The 22,756-nt window shown below is 40.0% G+C and overlaps 1 protein-coding gene across 3 annotated transcripts in view; it reads right to left on the bottom strand.

Moving 5' to 3' along the window:
• Positions 1-22,756, bottom strand: part of DOCK11 (dedicator of cytokinesis 11) — a 197,707-nt gene that overhangs the window by 101,761 nt on the left and 73,190 nt on the right. For all 3 annotated transcript variants that reach the window (XM_037050187.1, XM_037050185.1, XM_037050186.1), the window contains exons 12-20: positions 22,190-22,387; positions 13,422-13,544; positions 11,869-11,951; positions 8,966-9,088; positions 8,578-8,654; positions 5,782-5,966; positions 5,624-5,689; positions 3,337-3,429; positions 1,115-1,238 (exon numbers count right to left, since the gene is read on the bottom strand). In XM_037050187.1, the coding sequence (XP_036906082.1) occupies positions 1,115-1,238; positions 3,337-3,429; positions 5,624-5,689; positions 5,782-5,966; positions 8,578-8,654; positions 8,966-9,088; positions 11,869-11,951; positions 13,422-13,544; positions 22,190-22,387 (1,072 nt within the window). The remainder of the gene's footprint in view (positions 1-1,114; positions 1,239-3,336; positions 3,430-5,623; positions 5,690-5,781; positions 5,967-8,577; positions 8,655-8,965; positions 9,089-11,868; positions 11,952-13,421; positions 13,545-22,189; positions 22,388-22,756) is intronic.

Here is a 22,756-nt window from a genome sequence, read left to right as displayed (position 1 = left end):
AACACCATCTCCTCCTGGAAACCTCCCCTGATTCTCAGACATGTTTCCCTCCCACCAGCTGAAGTTAATAACTCTCTTCTTTGAGATCACTCAGCACCACTTTCCTGGTACCTACCACTTTCTATCTCGTATCACAGTTGCCTGCATAGGTCTCAAGTCCCCTACTTGATCATACACTTGCTGAAGATGAGATCTACCTTTGACTCTCCACTATAATCTCCACAGTACCTACAACATCTTGTACATAATAAATATTCAGACATTTGTTGAATGAATGACTAAATGAATGAATTTAAGATTGATTCAGGCTACTTTGGATCCCCATCCTAGGACATGCTGCCATTTCTATCTATAGTGGGTGTGACACTGGCCATGTTCACAGGGACTTCTATGCTCTCCCAAGGATGCTTCCCATTGGTTTATCTAAAGCACAGGTGGCAAACACAAGGCCCTTGGGCTGAATCCTTGTTTTATCTGGCCTGGCACCTTGTTTCTACCTGGCGGCAGCCCTAAGCTCTCACTTAACTGTTAAGGAGTAGTTACATTTACAGTGTTGAAATTACATTCAGCTGTTTGAAGGCAACTGCGAGGCTGATATGGCCTCCAGGGAAAATGAGTTTGACACCCCTGATCTAAAGCCTTGCAGATTGGGACTAGGACAGGGGCTTCACCACTCAAGCCTATTCAAATTCATTCACTCTGTTCTCTTATTAGAACCATGCAGCCCCCAATCTCCCTCGGGGTCAAAAATACCCCTAGCTCTAGACTTACTTCCCTCTTCCTCAGTGAGCAGCACTGGAAAATTCTGGTTGCTGGGCTATTCTACATAAAAGAAATAACACAAATATTGCATCACAATATGTGTACTTTTTTTCTGAGAAGGGCAATATTACTTATGTTGCTTATGGTAGTCCAAGCACACTGGTAAGCATTTGTATGTTTGGTAGAAATGAATATAGAGTAAACATATGATTCACATTTTATGAACTTCTTAACACAGAAATAGGACTTTTTGATGAGGGAAAGAAGTGCTCTGTAGCTTGATAAAAAGGGTTCTATTCTGGGCAATCCCATCACGAACAGCCTGAGAGAGACATTGAGAGCACACACGTACCTGGAGTTTCAACTGTGTCCTGCTTTTTGGTTGTTCCCTTTGTGTTAATTTCACAACTTACATGACAAAAAGTGAAAAGCAAATGATGTTTTTGATGCAGGTGAATGGGAAGCTCGATTTTAACCTGAAATGACAAATTACATGTAGAATTTTGTTTTGTTTTAATTATCAAGCTGAACTGTCAGTCCTTGTGTTTCACTATACTTTTCCAATGACATACTTTTCTAAATGACAGACCAACTGGTGGATGAGATATCACTGAAATGTATTCCAAATAATTTTCTGGTCAGTTTCAGTTTGACAATATTCTCTTGGGTGGTGGGGCAGATTTATTTCTTTTGAGGAAAAGTCCAGTGGATTCTCCTGGATTCTACTTTTTGCAACAGAATTTTCTAAAACCCTGGAACTAAACCACACCCTCACAGCCGAGAGATGCTATGTCACTCAGTTTGAGTCAGTGAACACAATTTATCTAAAGCAGGCACTGAATTTGAAAGGTGACTTTTTTTCTGAGCTGTTACCCTCCTTTGCATGAAAAAAATTAAGCTTTGCAAATAAAAATGTGTAAAAAGTCACTATGGTATTATGGTTCACACAAATTACGGTTCATATAAATTTATTTAGAAGAAAATAGAGAACAGGGGGACAGTGACTGGAGGGGAGAAGGGAGGGAATTTCAGGGGAAATAGGGGGGGGATTTAGAGGAACAAATATAAAGGATATATGGACAACAACTAAGAAGGGTGGAAATGGTGGGGGGGAGCATGGCGGGATGGGATGGGAGTAATAGAAAACTGTACTTGAAAAATAATTAAATAAATTTTTTTAAAAAAGAAAATTACAACTTTACCTATAAGTGAAAAAATAAAAATAATCATGCTAACTCATAAATTTAATCCTAAAAATTAATAATTTAATACAAGCATCTCAAGTAACTTTCCAATCAGAACTCACATGAATGTTTGTAATGCCTCTCGGAAGTATGTGAGACAAATCAGAAATTTAAGTGATTTAACGCACATGCATGCACCTACACAGAAACGCATGCTCACCTGCTCGATGTCTCCCCTCCCCCCACACCCTGCCTTTCTCCTGGTCAATATATAGTGAATGGCTGTAAAGCCAATTTATTTCTGGCATCCTAAAGATAATATCGATCGTTTTCTATATCATCAAGTTTTCTGTAGTGATTGGCACTGGCTACAGAGGGGCACAGAATGTGCATATTTGCAGCATCCAGATCATCTGGTTAGCTAATGCTCTGCTGTACATAAATGTGAGCATACTCTCTCCCTGGATTACACAAATGCAAGGCCGCCATACTCTTCCCCATCCCCCATGAGACTAGGGGCATTGGATAGAGAAAGGGATGAGTGAGGTCTATGGCTGGGGTAGAAGGCCTCCACAGGACAGCAAGTAATCCTGGGGACATCATGACCCAGAGGGTGGGGGAATGGTTTCAGACAAAGCCAGGAATGGACACATGAAGCCTGAGGAGCAGAAACAGTAGAGCTTCTGGCCTGCAATTTACATCCAGGTACCAGGGCGACGAGTGGGAATAAAAAGCAGTGTGCAGATTTGGATAAGCCAGATACATACGGACTAGAAGAGGCTGTGACACAGACACTAACAGAGACACTGGAAAGTACTCAGAGATGTAGAGAGACGTGAGAAGAAGGAAAGAGTCCTAGACAGGGTCTGAGGAAGGGAGCGCAGTGACAGAAAGACAAAGCCACTCAACACTGCTGCACAGAGGCACTGAATACAGCCAGTGGGATCTGGTGGCCCAGCCGTACTGCTGTCTCTGGCAGCATTTCATTTACAGGCAGCTGCACCCTCCCGTGCACAACCACAGTAGGAAAGAGCTAGAAGGGCCGTCAAAAAAACCCTCCTCTGAATTTCTTATTTAAAGCTGAGGAAATGAAGACTCAGAAAGGGGAAGTGACTTGCTCCAAGTCACAGAGCCAGTTGTTGTCAAAACTAGGGCTTTGTGTCCCACATTGCTACGTCATGCCAGAACCCTTCAATTTGTGGGCAAGTCTTCTACTGTCTTCAAAAGACAACACGCAGGCAGTGGCCCTTTGCTTTGATGTGACATTTTCTATTTTCAAGGGACAAACCACTCGAGGGAGTAAAACTACAGATAAAATGATGAAAATGACTCAAAGACAAAAAAAGAACAATCATTGTGTTTTATAAAAGTCAGAATAATGTATTTTTACCTCATCATAGAACTCTGGATTTTGGTTATGATGTGAAACAACAGCATAAGCATTCGTGGTGAAAACAGATCCTGCAGGTTTTCCATAAATACACTGCAAGAGAAGAAACACAGTTACCACTGTCAATGCAGGTCTCCACACGTGATGCTATGGAACCACATACAGTTAGAAGCATCTGTGAGCACATGGCCACAGCCAAGCCCCCCAGGCTCTCACCATGAGCTTATAAATTCCAAATCATTTACAGTCACTCCAGACATCACCTAACTTGGCTGCATGAATGCTTCTGAATTTCCGGCCATCAAAGAAATGCAACTCCAAACTAGCTGACAGTAAGAAGTTAAACATGGCTATCATTTGGAAGGGAAACACTCTGAAACCTGGCCTGAAAAGGTTACTTCTCTTCTGCTATTTGCACTTGTTAATATGAGAAGCTGACACTCGGCCAGTCAGCACTGTTTGCTGAATGCCTGTTGTGCAGTGAGCAAGGTGAGGAATTAAAGAAAACAAACAAACGACAAGCCTGGACTGGGTTGCTTAGTTGGTTGGAACATCATCCCACACACTAAAAGGTTGCAGGTTCCATTCCTGGTCGGGGCACGTGTGGGAGGCCACATGTCAATGTTTTTCTCTCACATCGATGTTTTTCTCTCTCTCTCTCAAAATCAATGAAAACATGTATCTTTGCGTGAAGATTAAAAACAAAGCAGCAGACATATCCCTACCCTAAAGGAATTAAAAATTAAATTACAGACACCTTAGTGTTCTCTCACTGTACGAGCCACATTTTAAAAGTCTCTGGCTTTCTGTTATACCAATAACATAAATGTAAGGCCTTCTATGGTTCCATGGAAAGATCTGATTTCATTTCTAGTGTTAGTTTTTCACTTGCATAGGCCTAACGAGCTCAAGGATGAATATGGAGTCAGCATGCCAAAGTATTAATTGCCTCACTCTGTTACTTCAGAGCTAGCCACTAGGCCAGCTAAGAAATAAAATTGAGACTCCATGTGAGTACAGAGCCAGCTCTCCTTAAACATGGTTTTGAAGGCAATTTGCAGGAACTGGTGAGAGGTAACCTAAAAATTTTAAGTACACAAGGATATTGCAGGGGGGGGGGAGAGGAATAGTTAGTCTTATCTCCGGGGAAAGGAGAAGCAAAGAAAACAGGCTTGATTTGAGCCAGCCTTAATTTAACTTAGGTTTCTCTATGGAAAAAACCTCTTTGCAAAGGTGGGGGCTATTAAACACTCAATGGCTTAGTTGGGGGATATTCCAGCCTCTTTTCCTAGGTGGTTTGAGTAGAAGACTAGTCATCCACTTGTATGATTTAGGTTCAAGCTAGAGGAAAGGAGAGCCAGACAAACACTTGTGATGACTAAATGTTCCGACTTCTCTTTCAGCTTCTGATTAATAGGCTAAAGAGCAAAAAGTAAAAAGCAGCTACAAAGAGTGAAGATATAAAAGCACTGTGAAGTCTCGGGTATTTTAGAGACTGCTGTATCAGATAATACTGAGATGCAGCTTTTCCTAGATCACTAATCCAAGTTTGGAGGCACCATTTGGCCAGCCCTAGAGTAGATGTCTACGTCAGATCAGAGCAGTCACGCTGTGCTTCTGTCAGCTCACAGCCCGGTCAGGTTTCAAAAAGGAGCTTATACTCTCCTGATGGTACCATTATAAACTGTCAGGTCAAAGGAGAAAATGACCTTGTGTTTGGACATCAGAGAATGCAAAAACCAAAGTGGAAAAAAAAGGCAAAAAATGTGGTATATGAAGCTTACCCTTTTAAAAGCTCTTACCTCATTTTGTTATTTCTTTTTTTTAATTTACTTAATTATTTTTCAAGTACAGTCTTCTGTCTATTACACCCACCTCAGCCCACCCCCCCGTGCTCCCCGCCTCCCTCCCATTTCCACCCTTCTCAGTTGTTGTCCTTTATATTTGTTCCTCTAAATCCCTCCCTTATTTCCCCTGAAATTCCCTCCCCTCTCCCCTCTGGTCCCTGTCTGCCTGTTCTCTATTTCAGTGTCTTTGGTTATATTTTGCTTGCTTGTTTGTTTTGTTGTTTAGCTTCCTGTTAAAGGTGAGATCGTATGGTATTTGTCCTTCAAATATTTAAGTAATCCTCATGGTTCATGTGTAAGAGTAGAAAAGACAATATTACACTTGTCACTTTACTACATTATGTTTTTGAAGTTTAAACAAATTGAACTTAGTATATGGAAGCACCAAGTATCAAAATCTCTATTTCTACCAAACATGCGTGTCAGTATAATGAACCAACCTTTAGAGCTCTGGCATCACTTTCATCTGAATCCCGGAATTCCACACAGACGGCAATGTTCCTTGCCTAAAATGATCAATCATTCAAAATGAGTCACAGAATAAGAAGATTATAAATAACAATATTATATCCCAAAATGTATACTTTTCACTGTTTACCTTGGCAAATGTTTTCTGGCTATCGTATTTTAATTGCAAGGGATATACATACAGATGGTTTTTGTAAATGGTAAATGGATAACAATATTTTGTCACTTCTGGAACAAATTCTTCAACCTCCACAGTAATATTTTGACAATTCTTTTCAAAAGGCTTCAGAGGCACATATGAAGAGGTAATACAATCTACAGCCAAAAAAAGCAGGCAAAGACAATACAATTTAAAAATCATTAACACATTCCTACATCTATAGAATATACATTGATTGTGCTCTTAAAAGTGATTCAAAAAACAGAATTCTTAGTGACTGACAGAAAGTCATGCAACCACTTCAAGAACCCAAAAGGACAAGATGGGTGGAGTAGCCTGATGCTGATTTCAGTGGAACCCTTTAAACCAGACACAGGTTGCTTGAGTAGAGGGATTTGCCAAATGTAACACATCATAATTTTGACAAATTTAAACTCTGCAAAGAAATCCATTACATTTTTCCTCCTGTGGCTGCAATTTTACTTTCACTGCAAATTTTTATTCGTATCAGGGAAATAACAGTAAATTTATGCTTCCAATTAGCTTATGGCTGGCCACTTTTAAAAAGTTAACTTGGTGCAGGTGCAAATTTTCACCTAAGAAATAATGGAAGCCTTTTGAAACCACAAATCTTACGATGTGTTGCCAATAATAAGCACAATATTCCCATGTGTGAAAAACACAAAGCCTTTGAGAAGTATAGCAACATATTTTACTGAAATAGCCACTCTAGTGAAGTTATTCATACACTTAAGGGCTCTAAAGACTGCTTGTAGAGTGAGAGTCGGACCTGAGGATGCAGTATTGTTGGGGGGGGAGGGTTGGTTTTCTCTTATTATTATTATAGCAATATTTATAATAAAATATCTGGAGTAAAGGTACAGAGACACAAGCGATGATTCCACTACCCACAGATAACTACTGTTACTGTTTTGGCATATTTTCTTCTAGTGTATTTTCTATGCATGTTTTATATAATAATAATAATAATAATAATAATAATACAAAATCCTATTGTATATATAGAATTTTATCCTCCTTTTGTGGGGCATTGTGTCTGATGTCTTCTTCAGACACAACCTCTTTATGAACATCATCTTGCATGGCTGCATTCATTTTCATGGCATCGTTGCATCAAAACTGCCTTAACCTATCTGGCAATGTCATACTCTGGTTGTTTCCAATTTTCTCCCAACATTAACAATGCTGCAAAGAACATCTTTATGGATATGCCATCTACATTTCATAGGATTTCTTCAGGAAAAATAATCCATTGTACTCTTAGATGTTTTAAAATATAAATTACTATTCCCCTACTTACAATTTAGCGACTTTTCATTGCACTTAGAATAAAATCCAATCTTTTAAAAAATTACCATGGTATCACTATACAACTCCCTGCATGATGTGACACTTTCTACTTCTCCTATTTCACCTTCTGTCTCCCTCTTCCCATCACATGCCACACTAGAGCCACATTGGCTTCGTTTCTGTTCATATAGACCAGGTTTTGTCCCACCTCAAGGTCTTTAAAACACGTGGAAAGCCCGCAGTGGGGCCTCTAGAGTCCCAAACACCGCATGCTGTCTGGGCCCCATGGTGGGCCTTTCTTGGCCATCCTTTTGAAAACAGCCCACCCCAATCACAGACAACTTAGTCACTTATTTGTGGGTTTTTTGTTGTTTATTGTCTGTCACTCCTTTTAGACTCTAATCTCCACATTTTTAAAGCACCTCACAGGTATTCAATGAATGTTTACTCAATAAATCCTCATTCAGTGAATAAATGCATAGATAGAATCTCAGAGTTCCAATGCCTTAGTTATGGACTTCTGTGGGTATTTACTGCCAGACTGCACTCCTATTCATGATAGGTGATGGTGCCTGGCCAAAACCCTAGCCACTGTTAGCTTCACTTTAAACAGGTTTATAAATTTGATAGGTGAGCAAAAGCTGTTTTAATTTGCACTAATGGCATTACCATTAAGACTGAAAAAATTTCAAATATTTACTAGCCACCTAATTTTATTTTCTGCAGAGTATCTTTTGTATCTTCCGCTCATTTTTTTCCCCTGAGATTTTTAGATTCCTGTCTACAGACAAGAAAAGAACATTTCCTGTTTGATTAGTTGATGCAACTTATCCAAGGCAAAAGGCAGCGATGACTGGGTCACACTCACATCATCATATATTATATACGAAAGCATGCTGTAAAACAACTTTCTGTAACTATTTACATGTATACTGGGTTGAATTAATATCTCCCTCCCTCAAAAAAAAAGTTCTTGCTGGCCAGAACCCCAGAATATGAACTTATTTGGAAATAAGTTCTTTGCAAAATGTAATTAGTTAAGATGAGGTCGTACTAGATTAAGGAGGGCCCTAAATCTAATGACTGGTAATCTCAGAAGAGGGCAGATGGCCACATAATGGTAGAGGCAGAAAAGGAGTGATGCGGCCACAAGCTGTGGGCTGCCAAGGACCGCCCCAAGCCAGCAGAAGCTGGGAAGACACAAGTCATGATTTTTCCTTAGAGCATTCAGCAGGTACATAGAGACCAAGTAACACCTTAATTTTGACTTCTAGCCTCCAGAACCATGAGAGAATACATTTCTGTCATGTTAAGATACCTAGTTTATAATACTTTCTTATAGCAGTCCTGGGAAAACTCATACCCCATGTAAATCTCAAGAAAAATATTGCAAAGGTAAAAACCTAAGATTCACACATAGCTGTTAAGGTTTACTTGCAATACATGCGTTCTTACTTGATAAATCCACAGGAACACATTCTACTGTGATATTTAGATGCCCAGGAATAATCTGCAATTTGGTCTTCTCTGGCCTAGGTGTAAAATAAGAATATTTTATAGTTAAAAATTATGATTATTAAATGTGCTGGTTACCCTATATCCAAACTTAAAATTCTAAGCATTCAGTTTCTCCCATACAGGGTGGGAGCAAAAGTAGGTTTATAGTTGTGAGTACATGAAACATGGCTTATTCTTTTACTATTTATTAGTTATTATATTATTTTCCATACAAACAACTGTAAATCTACTTTTGCCCTGCCCTATATATGACCCACATTCATCATTTTAAGACATTATAATTTATGTATTATATTGACTTACTGCAGTAACACCACATACTTACTTCTTATATTCTGAGAGTAACTTGAGAATGTCTTCATTTGAAAGCTTGCTACTGTCTTGTTTATACAAAGGAGAAAACTTCCCGTCCAAATCCAGAGAGCCCTGAGTATCTTTGAAAATGGGTCTAAAACAGCAACATAAGGGGTCTTAAAATATTTTACAGGATTGATAAATAACAATAAAATTAGTGCTGGTGGGAGTATAAACTGGTAAAACTACTTTGGCAAATAGCATTTTCTCAGGAAGTTAAGCATGCACCTACGCTATGATTCTACATTTCCACCCCTAAGCATACTTCCACATGGTACATTAATGCTCATAGCAGATTTATTTGTTATAGCCCCAAACTGGAAACAACCCAAATATTCATCAATAAGTGAATGGACAGACAAACTGTAATGTATTCATACAATGGACTATTACTCAAAAAGAACAAGTGACACATACAATAATATAGATGAATGTCAAACACAGACTGAACAGAAGCAACCAAATACATGGGTACATAATGCATGGTTCCATTTATATGAAGGTCTAGAATATGTAAAAGTCATCTATAGTGATAACAATCAGACTGGTGGTTGCCTGGGTTGGGGTGGGATGGCTAACTGGACAGAAGTGAGTGGAAACTTTCTGAAGTGATTGACATGTTCTCTATTTTGGTTGATGTGACAGTAACATGACTGCTTACATTTGTGAAAATTTGTCAAATTCGACATATAGAATGTGTACATTTTCGTTAAAGGTAAAGTATATATCAAAGTTCACAAAACACAAATTAGATCTTTAAGATCAATTTATATAGTTTATAATATACATGTAGTTTCCAATATGAATTTGCATCATTCCCTCTCCGCTCCCCCTTCTTCCATTTTTAAGCAACTACTTAACTGTAAAACTGGAAAGTAATGTGCAAGTGTCCAACACACTGGGGTTGCTACAGCCAGAAACATAATTCCCCTGGCAGAGCCTCTGAAGATGTGGTTATAGACATTAATCACTGTTCCTACTTCCAAGCTTATATCCTTTGTTTTCAGTAAACAGAGGCTTAGACATCCTTTAAATAACCCAGCCAAGCCTCTGGAGTGAGTTCCTGCTACTGCTGACAACGAAAATAATTCAGGAAGGAGAAACAGCATAATTCCTCACCATAACTGGGGATTAAAGCTTCTAACTTGGAAGATTTTTAAAACTGATTTTTATATTGGCAAAACAGCACCAAGTAGCTACCTTTATGGCCTGAAGGGGGCACAGTGTGAAGTCAGTAACCATGGATTCTGATCCCTGCTTGCACACATTCTGTACACTTAGGCAGAAACTTTTTGTTTTTACTTCTGTGCCTCAATTTCCTCATCACCAAGATGGGAATAATAGTATCCATCTCTTAAGAAAATGTACATTAATCACTTAGACCACTGCCTTATACAGAGTTAGCACTCAGTAACTATAAATAATAATAATAATAATACCAGCAGCACCAACTGACTTTTCAGGCTGCTGAAAATCATACTTAGCATCACTAAGTATGCTTTTATTCACAAGCCATATTTCACCTTATATAATGCCTAACTGTATCACCCTCTCCTATCCTTGGCTATCATTTTTTACCATTCTGTGAAAATAAGGACAATATGACTTTTCATCTACCAACATACAATTCATTTTGAGACCTTCTCAAAAATGCAATGATTATAAATGGTGACAAAAGACTAAATTAACTTAGAATCTCCTACCCTTATGCTATTCCCCAGCACCCACTGAACATAATTGATTGAATTATTCAGAACACGGTGCCCTTTCCCCAGAAGTTCTAGTGAGCTGTGTACCGGCTGTACCAAAAACAAGCCAATTAACCTGTACTTCTAAAGTGGGATAAGCAAGAAACACATTTTAAGTCACCAATGTATGTAGACTTGCAATATTTGGGAAAACCCACATAATGTACCATAAGATATGTGGTATAGATAACACATTTCCAAATAAATACCCTACTTCTTAAGGGTTTGCTGAGATTGTCATCAGAAAGCAGGAAAATCTATTAAGTATACCCATTTAACAACTGCACTTTTTGCCTTCTTGTTTTTGTATGCTTTCTAGAATTAGTCTATGCTAGCTTTTCAGAGCATAAGCCCAGACAACTCTAAAACATTGGGCATATTGTATATTTACTATAATTTCTGGTTTTCTGGGGGAAAAAACTTCCATCATTTTCACAAATAAGCCCTGCTTTAAAATGTAGTAAAGTTAAGTGGTATCAGTAAGATTAGTAACCCGAGCCAAAGAAAATTTCCCTGAAGCAAGACATAAAAAGGAATGAATGGGTCTTTGATGCAGAGCAAATTCAAAGAAAATGAATTATTATATCCTATTAATAAACTGAATGTTTCTATACCCCGCCCCCCCCCAAAGTCCGTGTGTTAAAATCTAATCCCCAAGATGATTATATGAGGAGGTGGTACGTTTGGGGGTGATTAGGTCATGAGGGTAAAGCCCTCAGGAATGGAATTAGTGCCCTTATAAAAAGAAGCTAGAGAGTTTGTCTACTCTCTTTGCACAGGGTGAAGACATGAAAGAAACAGCTGTCCCCAACCTGGAAAAGAGTCCTCACCAGAACCCAACAAATGCTGGCATCCTGATTTTGGAACTTCCAGCCTCCAGAATTGTGAGAAATAAATGTTTGTTATTTAAGCCACAAACATTTGGCTTTAACACTTGTTGTTTAAGTCAGTAATTTGTTAGAGCAGCCTAGAGGGACTAGGACACATCCCAGGTGTCCCAAAACGTCAATGCCAAAATATAACTGGCTTGTCACAAACAAACTGCTGAATGCTACTGGCAAAGAGAACATCCCTCTACTTCATATACAAGCATGAGTAGAACGGTCAGGATTACATATGTACAAACCTGGCAGCCCAGGCAAAGGGCATTCTGTATTGTCCAAGGCGGCTGCACACCTGCTTGGCTGTCCTATGTACCTTCTGGGCCGTCTAAGTTCAGAAATAAGAAAATAGGCTCATATTGGTTCAAATTACCAGGGAGTCTCCCAAAACTATTTTCCCCAACTTAATATAAAACATCAAAATCTAGAAAAACATATATAGAAATACCTACAAATAAAACACAACACACATCGCCTACCCACTTTTCAAGACCAAAGCAGTATTTCTTAAAGTATTTCTTTTGTGTTTTTCCATTAACAGAGACTTCATCAGGATATCCTTCATCAAGATATGTGAAGACAGACAAAATGGATACAGGGCACGTTTCGGACCAAAGACTCCCACTGAGAAACTTTTCTAAGCTGTTTAAATGTGTATTTCTCCTTTCACACGTGAGCAGACAGATGCTCGTCATTCTTGGGAGAAGTTTGTACTGGATATAGTTGACCTTTTTGCTCCCAAGCTACAAGCCAAGTGACCAAGAGTCAATACAATTAAGTTAAGTGTGGGCAGGAGCCAATGTGTGCACAGACACTGCGAGATGACAAAGGACATTAACTGCCTATAGAATCTCAACCAGCTGTGAAATGCTGGCTGCAGTTTATCCTTAGGGATACACATGCTAGAAGCTTTTATCTATATCGAGGCCTTTTTTTTCCCTCACAAATTGGTCACATGTATCGTCAGCATCTTCCACTTCATAAACAGTATTTAGATACACAGCTAAATGCCACATAGAACAGATGGGCTCTTCATGAATACCCAGTAGCTGGAGAGCTGCTAATGGTCTGTGCCATGAACATGTTCCTGCTCCGGGCCCCAGTTTTCTCATTTATAAAAGGAGAGCAGAGGATTCAACTGATAATTTCCCTAAGTTTAGATTTCAGGGTCCAGAAATTTGGATGATTATATGGGTTGCTGACTTTTAATGTTGCCATTTAAATACAAGAAACAACAAAAATGCCTACCATTTAATATACTAACATTTTATGAAGCATAGGTGTAACGTTTACGAAATAGCAAGCCCTTTGAATTGAATACATTTAGATTCTCATAAATAGATAGCTATTTTGCTTTCCTCACTTCATCTTCATACAGGTGTAAATTTGGGTATACACTGGCAATTGAGAACTACGGAAGTGGATCATCTTTACCCTCACAGATCTGACATTCTAAGGTTGCTCATAGAGCTGGGAGGGGGAAAAAAGATAGTTATTGCTAAGGATACAATGTCAGTGAACAGATGTTGCTGAAAAACCTTTAGCTCTTATTTTGATACGCCAGCAGAAATGACACTGTCATGTAAACAGAACATAAGTGAAGAGGGAGAGAAAGGCACGTTCAAGGTTTAGCATGCATAGGTAGCTAGTATACAATATTTTCAGAATATATAGCATGGTGAGTAAGGAAGTTTTTGGAGATTTTTTTTGAGGGATCATTGACAATCAAATTTAGAATATCGGTAGAAGGCAAATTCTACATTAAACTGAAATGTTCACAGACAATCTTTATAAATACCTTTGCTGGATCTGAATTTTTGATGTAGGGCTCTGCACAGTGTGTAATATTTCCCTGGAGCACCTTTTCAATCCGCGCAACTAGGAGAATTTCAGGATGTGGATTTGTCACTGAGAAAATTCCCTGGGGAAAAAATTACTTCCATTACATTTTTTATGTAACCTCGTACGTACAGTTGTTGAATAATGATTCCAAGCAGTGTGTTTAGCATAGAATGTTAGTAGTCAACACAGAATCATTCCTAGGACACTGGAAATACATAGCATTGCCTTTCAGTTTTCCAACCTACCGATGTTCCTTCCAAAATGGATTTTCTATTTTCTTACCAACTTCACATCTATTAGTCTCCAAAGTGAAGATTGTCACCCTTGCTGCACAGCTTCGTGTGTTTAGCTGTGCTTGCAAGGTGCATTGTTGAACCTAATTAATACAATGTGTACTGTCTGGTTTAATTGGCATGGGCTAAAATATTGGCATTTCTCAAATAGCACTGGACAAGCATTTTTAAATATAGCTGCATGTAACTCCAGAGCAATTCACTCTCAATTAATACTGATTGCAAAATAAACGTTAGTGCAGAGGTGTCAAACTCATTTTCACCAGGGGCCACATCAGCCTGATGGTTGCCTACAAAGGGCAGAATGTAGAGTTCCTTGGCCCTAGTTAAGGAGTAGTTACATTTATACCGTCCTAAAATTACATCTGGCCCTTTGAAGGCAACGGGAGGTTGATGTGGTCCCCGGTGGAAATGAGTCTGACAACCCTCCTTTAGGACTTCCGGCCAAGATGGAGACACAGGTAAATAAGATACACTTTGCTCTTCCCACAACCACAAGCAGGGCAACAACAAATTTAAAAACAAAAAACCACCAGAACTGACAGAAAATCAAACCGTATGGAAGTCCGACAACCAAGGAGTTAAAGAAGAAACATTCATCCAGACCAGTAGGAGGGACAGAGTCGGGCAGACAGGGCGTAGAGGACTCACAGCCAGGCGCTGGCTGGTGGACTGGGTGGGGTAGCAGCTGGCAGAGCAGGTGGTCCCACATTTGCGAGCAGATAAATGAGGAGAAACAACTGGCAAGCAAGGCAGACCTCACAACCCAGGATCCAGTTCGGGGAAATAAAGCCTTAAAACCTCTCACTGACAACACCTATGGGAGTTGAGGCAGCAGTGGGAGAAACTCCCAGCCTCACTGGATCCTAGAACGAACACAAAACAACCCACCCGGGAATCAGCACCAGAAGGACGCAATTTGTTTGTGGGTAGTGGAGGAAGTGAATGAAAGCCAGCCAAGAGCCCAGAAAGCGGCACTGTTCCCTTTTGGACGTCTCACCCACATACAGCACCACAACTCAGCATCAGCGTCATGGGTTGCCCTGCACTGACAAATAGGTAAGGCTCCGCCCCTTATGATGTAACAGGCATGTGCATACAAAAAAATAGCCCAAATGAAGAACAGATCAAAGCTCCAGAAAAAACATATAACTAAGTGATGAAGAAATAGCCAACCTATCAGATGCATAGTTCAAAACACTGATAATCAGGATGCTCACAGAATTGGTGGAGTATAGTAACAAAATAAAGGGATGAGTGAAGGCTATGAAAAGTTAAATAAAGGGGAAGGTACAGGTAATCAACAGTGACAGGAAGGAAACCAGGACTCAAATCAATGGTTTCGAACAGAAAGAAGAAATAAACATTCAACCAGAACAGAATAAAGAAACAAGAATTCAAAAAAATGAGAAGAGGCTTAGGAACCTCTGAGACAACTTGAAATGTTCCAACATCTGAATCATTGGGGTGCCAGAAGAAGAATAGGAAGAGCAAGAAATTGAAATCTTATTTGAAAAAATAATGAAACTTCCCCAATCTGGCAAAGGAAATAGACTTCCAAGAAGCTCCGAGTCCCAAAGAAGTTGGACCCAAGGAAGCACACACCAAAGCACACCATAATTATATTATCCAAGATTAAAGAGAAGGAGAGAATTTTAAAAACAGCAAGAGGAAAGGAGATAGTTACCTACAAAGGAGTTCCCATAAGACTATCAGCTGATTTCACAAAAGAAATCTTACAGGCAAGAAGGGGCTGGAAAGTATTCAAAGTCATGAAGGGCAAGGACCTACATCCAATATTGCTCTATCCAGCAAAGCTTTCATTTAGAATGGGAGGGCAGATAAAGTGCTTCTCAGATAAGGTCAAGTTAAAGGAGTTCATCATCACCAAGCCCATATTATATGAAACATTAAAGGGACTTATCTAAGGAAAAGAAGATGAAAAACTATGGACAGTAAAATGACAACAAACTCACAACTATCAAAAACTGATCTTAAAAAAAGAAAAACAAACTAAGCAAACAACTAGAACAGGAACAGAATCACAGAAATGGAGATCATAAGGAGGGTTATCAGTGGGGAGGGGAAGCAGAAGAATGGGGGAAAGGTAGAGGAAATAAGAAGCATAAATGGTAGGTACAAAATAGACAGGGAGAGGTTAAGAACAGTATAGAAAATGGAGAAGCCAAAAAACTTATATGTATGTTCCATGGACATGAATTAAGGGAGGAGAATGCAGTTAGGAGGGGGCATGCAAGGCGGAGGGGAATACAGGGAGGAAAATGGGACAACTGTAATAGTGTGATTAATAAAATATATATTTAAAAAATACTGATTGCAGCTAAGAGGAAGAAGATAAGGTGTTGATCTATATAACAGTTTTCAAACTATGTAATGAAAACTAAATCATCCTATTTAAAGTGTTCCTTTGTGACAGGTAAAGACCTCTGGGGCTTTCAATGTAGAATACAGAGGATCCAAACCTTGTTGGTTTTTTCTTTTGCGCTTTATTGAAGGGTAGTAATACACCCTGCTCGGAAAGGAGGGCCAGACTCTCAACCCACAGTGGGCTTCCTGGATTCACTCATGCTTGCATTTCGGAGAGTGTCCCCCTACAATGGAATTCCTGGTTAGTTAAAGAACATCTCTGTGCCTCAGCATCCTCATCTGTGAACTGGAAATAACCTGCGTTCCAGGGCTCTGGGGAGGGCCAGAGAAGGTGTGCCAACCTAGAAAGCTGTCTGTGCTGGACTAGGCCCACCATGTCTGCTCAGTACCATGTGGCTGCTAGTGGGGGCAGCAGTAAGTGATAAGTGAAAGCAACTTGGTCTTATCAATTACCAAATCATTTCAGATTACAATACTCCTTACTAGCATCAGTGTGGGGAAATGCTGAGAGTACTGGAGATGGAGAACCATAGGGACTCAATGGACGTTAGCTGCAGCAGTAATCAGTATTACCATTGTCATCCAGACTCGTAGCGGAAGATGTTGGCTGCAGGGGCCTCAAGGCTGAGAGGCAGCATAGCAGGGGATATATAACCTGGAAACCCTGGTCGCAATTGTCTTCATCCATTTTCTTTCTGCATAAACCTTTCTAAGTCTCAATTTCTTTGTTTGTTTTTTAATCCTTACCCAAGGACATGGTTATTAATTTTAGATGGGAGGGGAGGCAGGGGAGAGAGAGACAGAGACAGAGAAAAGAAACATCAACGTATGACAGAAACATCAATCAGTTTATTTTCTTAGGCATCCTGACCAAGGACCAAACCCACGCACATAGGTATGTGCCCTGACCAGGAACGGAACCTGCGACCTTTTGGTGTATGTGATGGTGATTTAACTGAGCCACACCAGACAGGGCTCTAAGTGTCCATTTTTTTAAAAGATTTTATTTATTTATCTTTAGAGGGGAAGGGAAGGAGAGAAGTATCAATGTATGGTTGCCTCTCATGAGTCCCCTGCTGGGAACTGGCCTGCAACCTAGGCACGTGCCCTGACTGGGAATTGAACCGTGATCGTGTGGTTCACAGGCTCACGCTCAATCCACTGAGCTACACCAGCCAGGGCTCTAAGTGTCCATTTTTTAATCTTTAAAATATGTTTTTCACAGAACCTGCTTTGAGGGTTTTTACAAAGACTGAGATAATGCATGAAAATCATCTAGCACAGTTATGTGACAACTGGTAAGCTTGAAATTACATGAGTCAGTTTGCCAACCATACCTCACAGCTTGAGCAGCATGTTCCTGGCTATCCTGAAAACACAGTTCTGTAACCTTCAATTGCTTTGGGCCACTGTAGTAATAACGAGGTGCCTAATGTGCACGACTTCATTTAATCCATATGGGAAGCTTGTTCAGTAGCTAGTACCATTGTCATTCCCATTTCAAAGATGAGAAACCTGAGACGCAGAGATGATGTGCCTTGCCTAAATCTGTAAACGGTGGAGCCAGAATTTGACCTAAGGAAATGGGCTCCTTTAACTGCTTCATTCCGTGCTTGCTGCTTGGGAATTCAAACCCAGGTCAGCCATCCACCTGGGATCCTTACAAGCTGTTGGACTGTGGAAAGAATTAGCATCTTGCACTCACTTTTCTCTTTTGCCTTGTCTACTCTGAGGGTTCTATCTAGAACAAATGAGATAATGTGTTTGAAATGTTTTGGAAACTGGAAAGCACTATCTTAGCACAATTGGTAATATACCAAATAGAAAAACAAAACTTGGTAGAGTACCAGTAATGGATTTTTCCACTTGAATTCCTTTGTGTGGGGCTCCTTTAAACAACAGACACAATCAACTAACAGGCTGTTTGGAGGATATTACATTTGGAAAGAGCTGAGCAGGACAAGGGATGGCATGGCCGTTCAACATGCATTCACAGAAAACCCCTGTAACCTCTGTTGCATCTATATTAGCACTCTGCAATAAACTGCAAGGGAAGAAAATGAGGTGGTCTGGATCCTCTGTTTTCTACCTTTACAGCTCTTTAGCTGTTACAAAGGAGGACTTTCTATAGCATGATTTAGTTTTTGTTATGCAGTTTGAAAATTATTATGTAGACCAGCACCTTATATTCTTCCTCATAGCTGCCCCCCGCCCCCCGCTACAGGCTGATTCTTACCTTCAATGCCCCCTACGTCAAAAGAACCAGTCAGGTCCCACCCAGTTCCCAGCACTTACAGAGCCCCTAGCCTAGGCCATGGCAAGGCATTTGGTGGTATGAGCCCACCACCCTTTCACCAACCCCACAACCACTGCCCCCCAGCAGGGAGCCCACAGAACAACAGGGAAGCAGACTCCCAAGACTAAGCAGCTCCCCTACAACCCCAACTTAAACTTGGGGGACATGGGCACTGAGGTCTGTCAGGGCACCTGGGAAGAAACTGCCAAGATCCTGAGAGTAAAGCGATCATAGTAACTGTCTGGTATCAGGGAAGAAAAACTACTGGATGGACCCAACTTCCTCCATTTCTGTGGTCACCCTGTTGCTCCTCACTCAGGAAGCCTCTGGAGAGAAAGACTGAGGAGCAGATGGGGACAGCTGAGAATGGCCCCAAAATACCCACCATGCAGCAAACCCTGGAAGCTGCCTGTTCCTATAGATAATGCGACCATTTAAATGGCCTTGCTGGAAGGGAATGGGCTGCCAGACAGCCTGGTCTAGGACTGCTGGGGAACTGGGCTGCTTTCCTTTCTCTAGGTGACATGAAAGCAATAAAGTATAAGGGCAAATACCTGGGCTTTTTAGGGAGCCTGCTAGACCTAGGTTCAGGTCCTGTTCCCCATCTTACTAGCTGTTACTTTGGGCAAGCCACCTGACTGCTCTGTGCCTCGGTTTCCCCATGTGTAAAATGGGGATAGTAATAGTACCTACCTATTTTACTGAACTGCTATGAGCGTTAACTGACCATACACACAAATCCCTAGACAAATACATCAGAAATAGTTAAGTGCTTGAATTGTTATTGCTGTAAAACAGGTGAGCTGAGATCTGCTAACACTGAGTCTTCCTCAACATAGCACTGCTTCCTAAATGGAAAGAAGTTGAGAGAAAGACTTCTTCCAAATAAAATGTTCAGCTATTTGGAGTAAATGACCATTTGGTGGTATCATTACTTGATTTGAAAAATGGTTCAACTGATAAAGCCATCTGAGGCCACTGCCCATCATTGTCAAGTGTCCAGCTTTCATCTATTCCTTTGAGGCCTCTCTCAAGCCCCACGCCTTCCATGGATATTTTCACTTAACTCCTGACCACTGATCCCTCCACACATTACAAATTTACCTACCACCATTATGTTGTATACTTTAGCACTTCATTGCATTCTGCGTTTGAGGTCTCTCAAACAGACCTAGGTTCAAATCCTGCCTGCACTACTACTGGTTCTGAAATGGTGGACAATTTGCTTATTAATCTCCCACATTTGCACTTTCTTCATCTGCAAAACAGCAATAATTATACCATTTCACAAGCGTATTACAATTCCACGAGACACCAGTGGAAAATTCTGGCACACAGGGGATACTGAGAACATGTTCATTTTCTTTCTGACTTAGATTACAAGTGGGATGACACCTAGAAGCATAATTTAAACTGCCTGATTGAATCTAAGTAAACTGAAGCAATTCAGTAAATATATTGTTGGATTAGAAGGACTTATTTAATATTGTACAAGAAATTTTAAACATACAATTCAACAGCAAGTTCTCAAATATTTATAACACTGAACTCGCTCAAGCTTTCTTTTAGAAGCTGAGCCTGTTGTGTGAAATACACACATATGAGACAACTATATTCCACATGACAAAGGGACCATTCTTTGGCCAGTGTGGCTCAGTTGGAAGGGGGGTCATCCTGTGGACTGAAAGGCTGCAGGTTCCAACTCCAGTCCAGGGCATATACCCAGGTTGCAGGTTCGAGCCCCAATTGGGGTGTGTATAAGAAGGCAGCCAGTCATTATTTTCTCTCTCCTCTACCCTTGCTCTCTCTTTCTAAAAGAAATTTTTTAAATGTGCTCAGGTAAGGATAATGAAAACTTAAAAAAACACTAAGGGGCCATAAAATAACAAGGGACAACAGATAATGAGGGGGAAAGCTGTCAAAACTCTCTAGCACATGGCCTGGCTGGTGTAGCTCAGTGGATTGAGCACCAGCCTGCAGACCAAAGGGTCGCTGGTTTGATGCCCAGTCAGGGCACGTGCCTGGGTTGCAGGCCAGGGCCCGGGGGTGGGCCATGTGAGAGGTAGCCATATATTGATGTTTCTCTCCTTCTCTTTCTTGCTCCTTCCCCTCTCTAAAAATAAGTAAATAAAGATAAAATCTTTTAAAAAATTAAAAAACCCAAGTATTAAAAAAACCTCTCTAACACAGAGACAGGGCAGGGAAGTGAACAGGGCAGTGATAGCACATGGCAAGTTTCTCCCCAGCACGTGGCAGTCTGTCTGTATCAGGGAGTATGATCTGCAACCCTCCAAACATAAAATTTATCCTAAGGAGATAATTCAGCAAACAAGCTAACATGTACATACAAAGATATTCAATGGCATATAATTTATGATATCCAAAAATTAGAAATATGCTAATTAGCTAAATCACTGATGTAGCATATTAGCCTTTAAGAATGTGACTATCTAGAAATATTGATATAAAAAGATAACCATTATGTTAAATGAATGCAGTAGGTATAAAATACCATAAATCAGCCCTGGCTGGTGTAGCTCAGTGGATTGAGTGTGGGACTGCGAATCAGAGTATTGCGGTTCGATTCCCAGTCAGGGCACATGCCTGGGTTGCAGGCCAGTTCCCAGCAGGGGACGCATGAGAGGCAACCATACATTGATATTTCTCTCCCTCTCTCCTTCCCTTCCCTTCTAAAAATAAATAAATAAAATCTTTCAAAAATAGCATAAATCATATACATTATGTATAGTCTTTTTAAAATTTATTTGTTGTTCAAGTACAGTTGTCTGTCTTTTACTCTCATCCCAGCCCACCCCCCATTATGTATAGTCTTATACAAACATTATGTGTTTACATATATACAACAGAGTTGTCTAGAAAACATTTGCCAAAATGTTAATAATTACCATGTTATACCTTTTTTACTGTTTGAATTTTCTACATAATGTATTTATCTTTGTAATCAGGAAAAAAGGCACTTTTGGGGGGGGGGGGCGGAATAAATCTCCTCACAATGTGAGCTTTGTTCTTCCTACTTTGATTCTTTGCCACAATCTATAGTTTCCTTTCAGCTCCAAATGTCTAGGAGGCAATCAGTTCTGCTCTGTCTAACCTATTATAGCTGCCAGTCTGGTCAGAGGTCAAAATGCCAGGGAACTGTCAGGCTCTTTCTAAAGGGGATTCTTTGCACCAGATAGGAAAGAAGAGCAGACCTACAGCTGTGACACAAGCAGTTCCCTCTCATTACGTTTCAAACAGAGCTCCTTGTATAAGGAGTCTTTATGCTCGATTAAAACTATCTGTTCATAATGAAATGGGAATTAGGGGTGGGAGGTTATTGTAGGGTCACCTTTTCTTCAAAGAAACAAGCTTTTCAGGTGCCTATTGCGTTGCTCAGAAGAATGCACATGGGTATGGGTGAGTGTGCATGTGTGGTGTGTCTGTGTATTTGTGTGTGTCTGTCTCTGTGTTCCCATGTTACCTGCACTCCATCTCATACGACACTTCTTTTGAGAATTGCATCATGATCCTAATGGAAATGATACTTTATGAATGTTTACTAGCATATTTATTTGCTGATTTCCAAGTTTTGCCCCCAACTTCAGTCACTAGGAAAACATCTATACACAGACCTTACAAGAAATAGGAATACCCATGAAAACATTAGGCTGAAACAATGAAATAACCCAAGGGGGTTTCTGTTTCTTACTCTGAAGGCACTATCAAGACTGAGAGATCATTCGTTACCTGCTTTATGTAGCGTAACTGAGATTCAGCAATTCCATGAATGAAAGACTCTGCATTTCCATCACTGGCTAGTTGGGCTGAACTGCCCCAGAGCATTTCACGAACAGATGGGGGATTCAGGTCTATGTGGAAGTCAGCTGAAATCTTACAATTGTTCCTTACATCAAATAGGGCAAGATTGATAAAAAAGGGTTCAACCTGGGAATAAAGAGAATTCCATTTTTGAATTAAAACTTTTTTCAGATGGAGTGTGGGAAGGGACACAGATTACAAAATAATTATTTTATTCTTCAAGTTTCTGTGATTACAGCTCCATTCTGAGTTCAGTATTTAGCTAAAATTCCATTATACTTCATTTGCACATAAGAAAGAACATTCTAAATAAGAGGCTATCAAATTTTAACTTTTGTCAGGTATAAATAATTCCACAAGTTATAAAATTTTGTAAGCGATAGGTAGAAATCAGGTCAAATTTGCAAGATACCAATTGTTTTATAAATAAAACTTAATATTATACAGGTTTATTGACATTACCCCCAAATAATGCCAATAGTATGGATGAGAAAT

Source organism: Sturnira hondurensis, unplaced genomic scaffold, assembly GCF_014824575.4.
Source record: "Sturnira hondurensis isolate 20B ecotype Veracruz unplaced genomic scaffold, ASM1482457v3 Scaffold0006566, whole genome shotgun sequence".
Lineage (NCBI taxonomy): Eukaryota > Metazoa > Chordata > Mammalia > Chiroptera > Phyllostomidae > Sturnira > Sturnira hondurensis.
The sequence above is the reverse complement of the archived record's forward strand: the minus strand, read 5'-3'. Positions and strand labels throughout refer to the sequence as shown.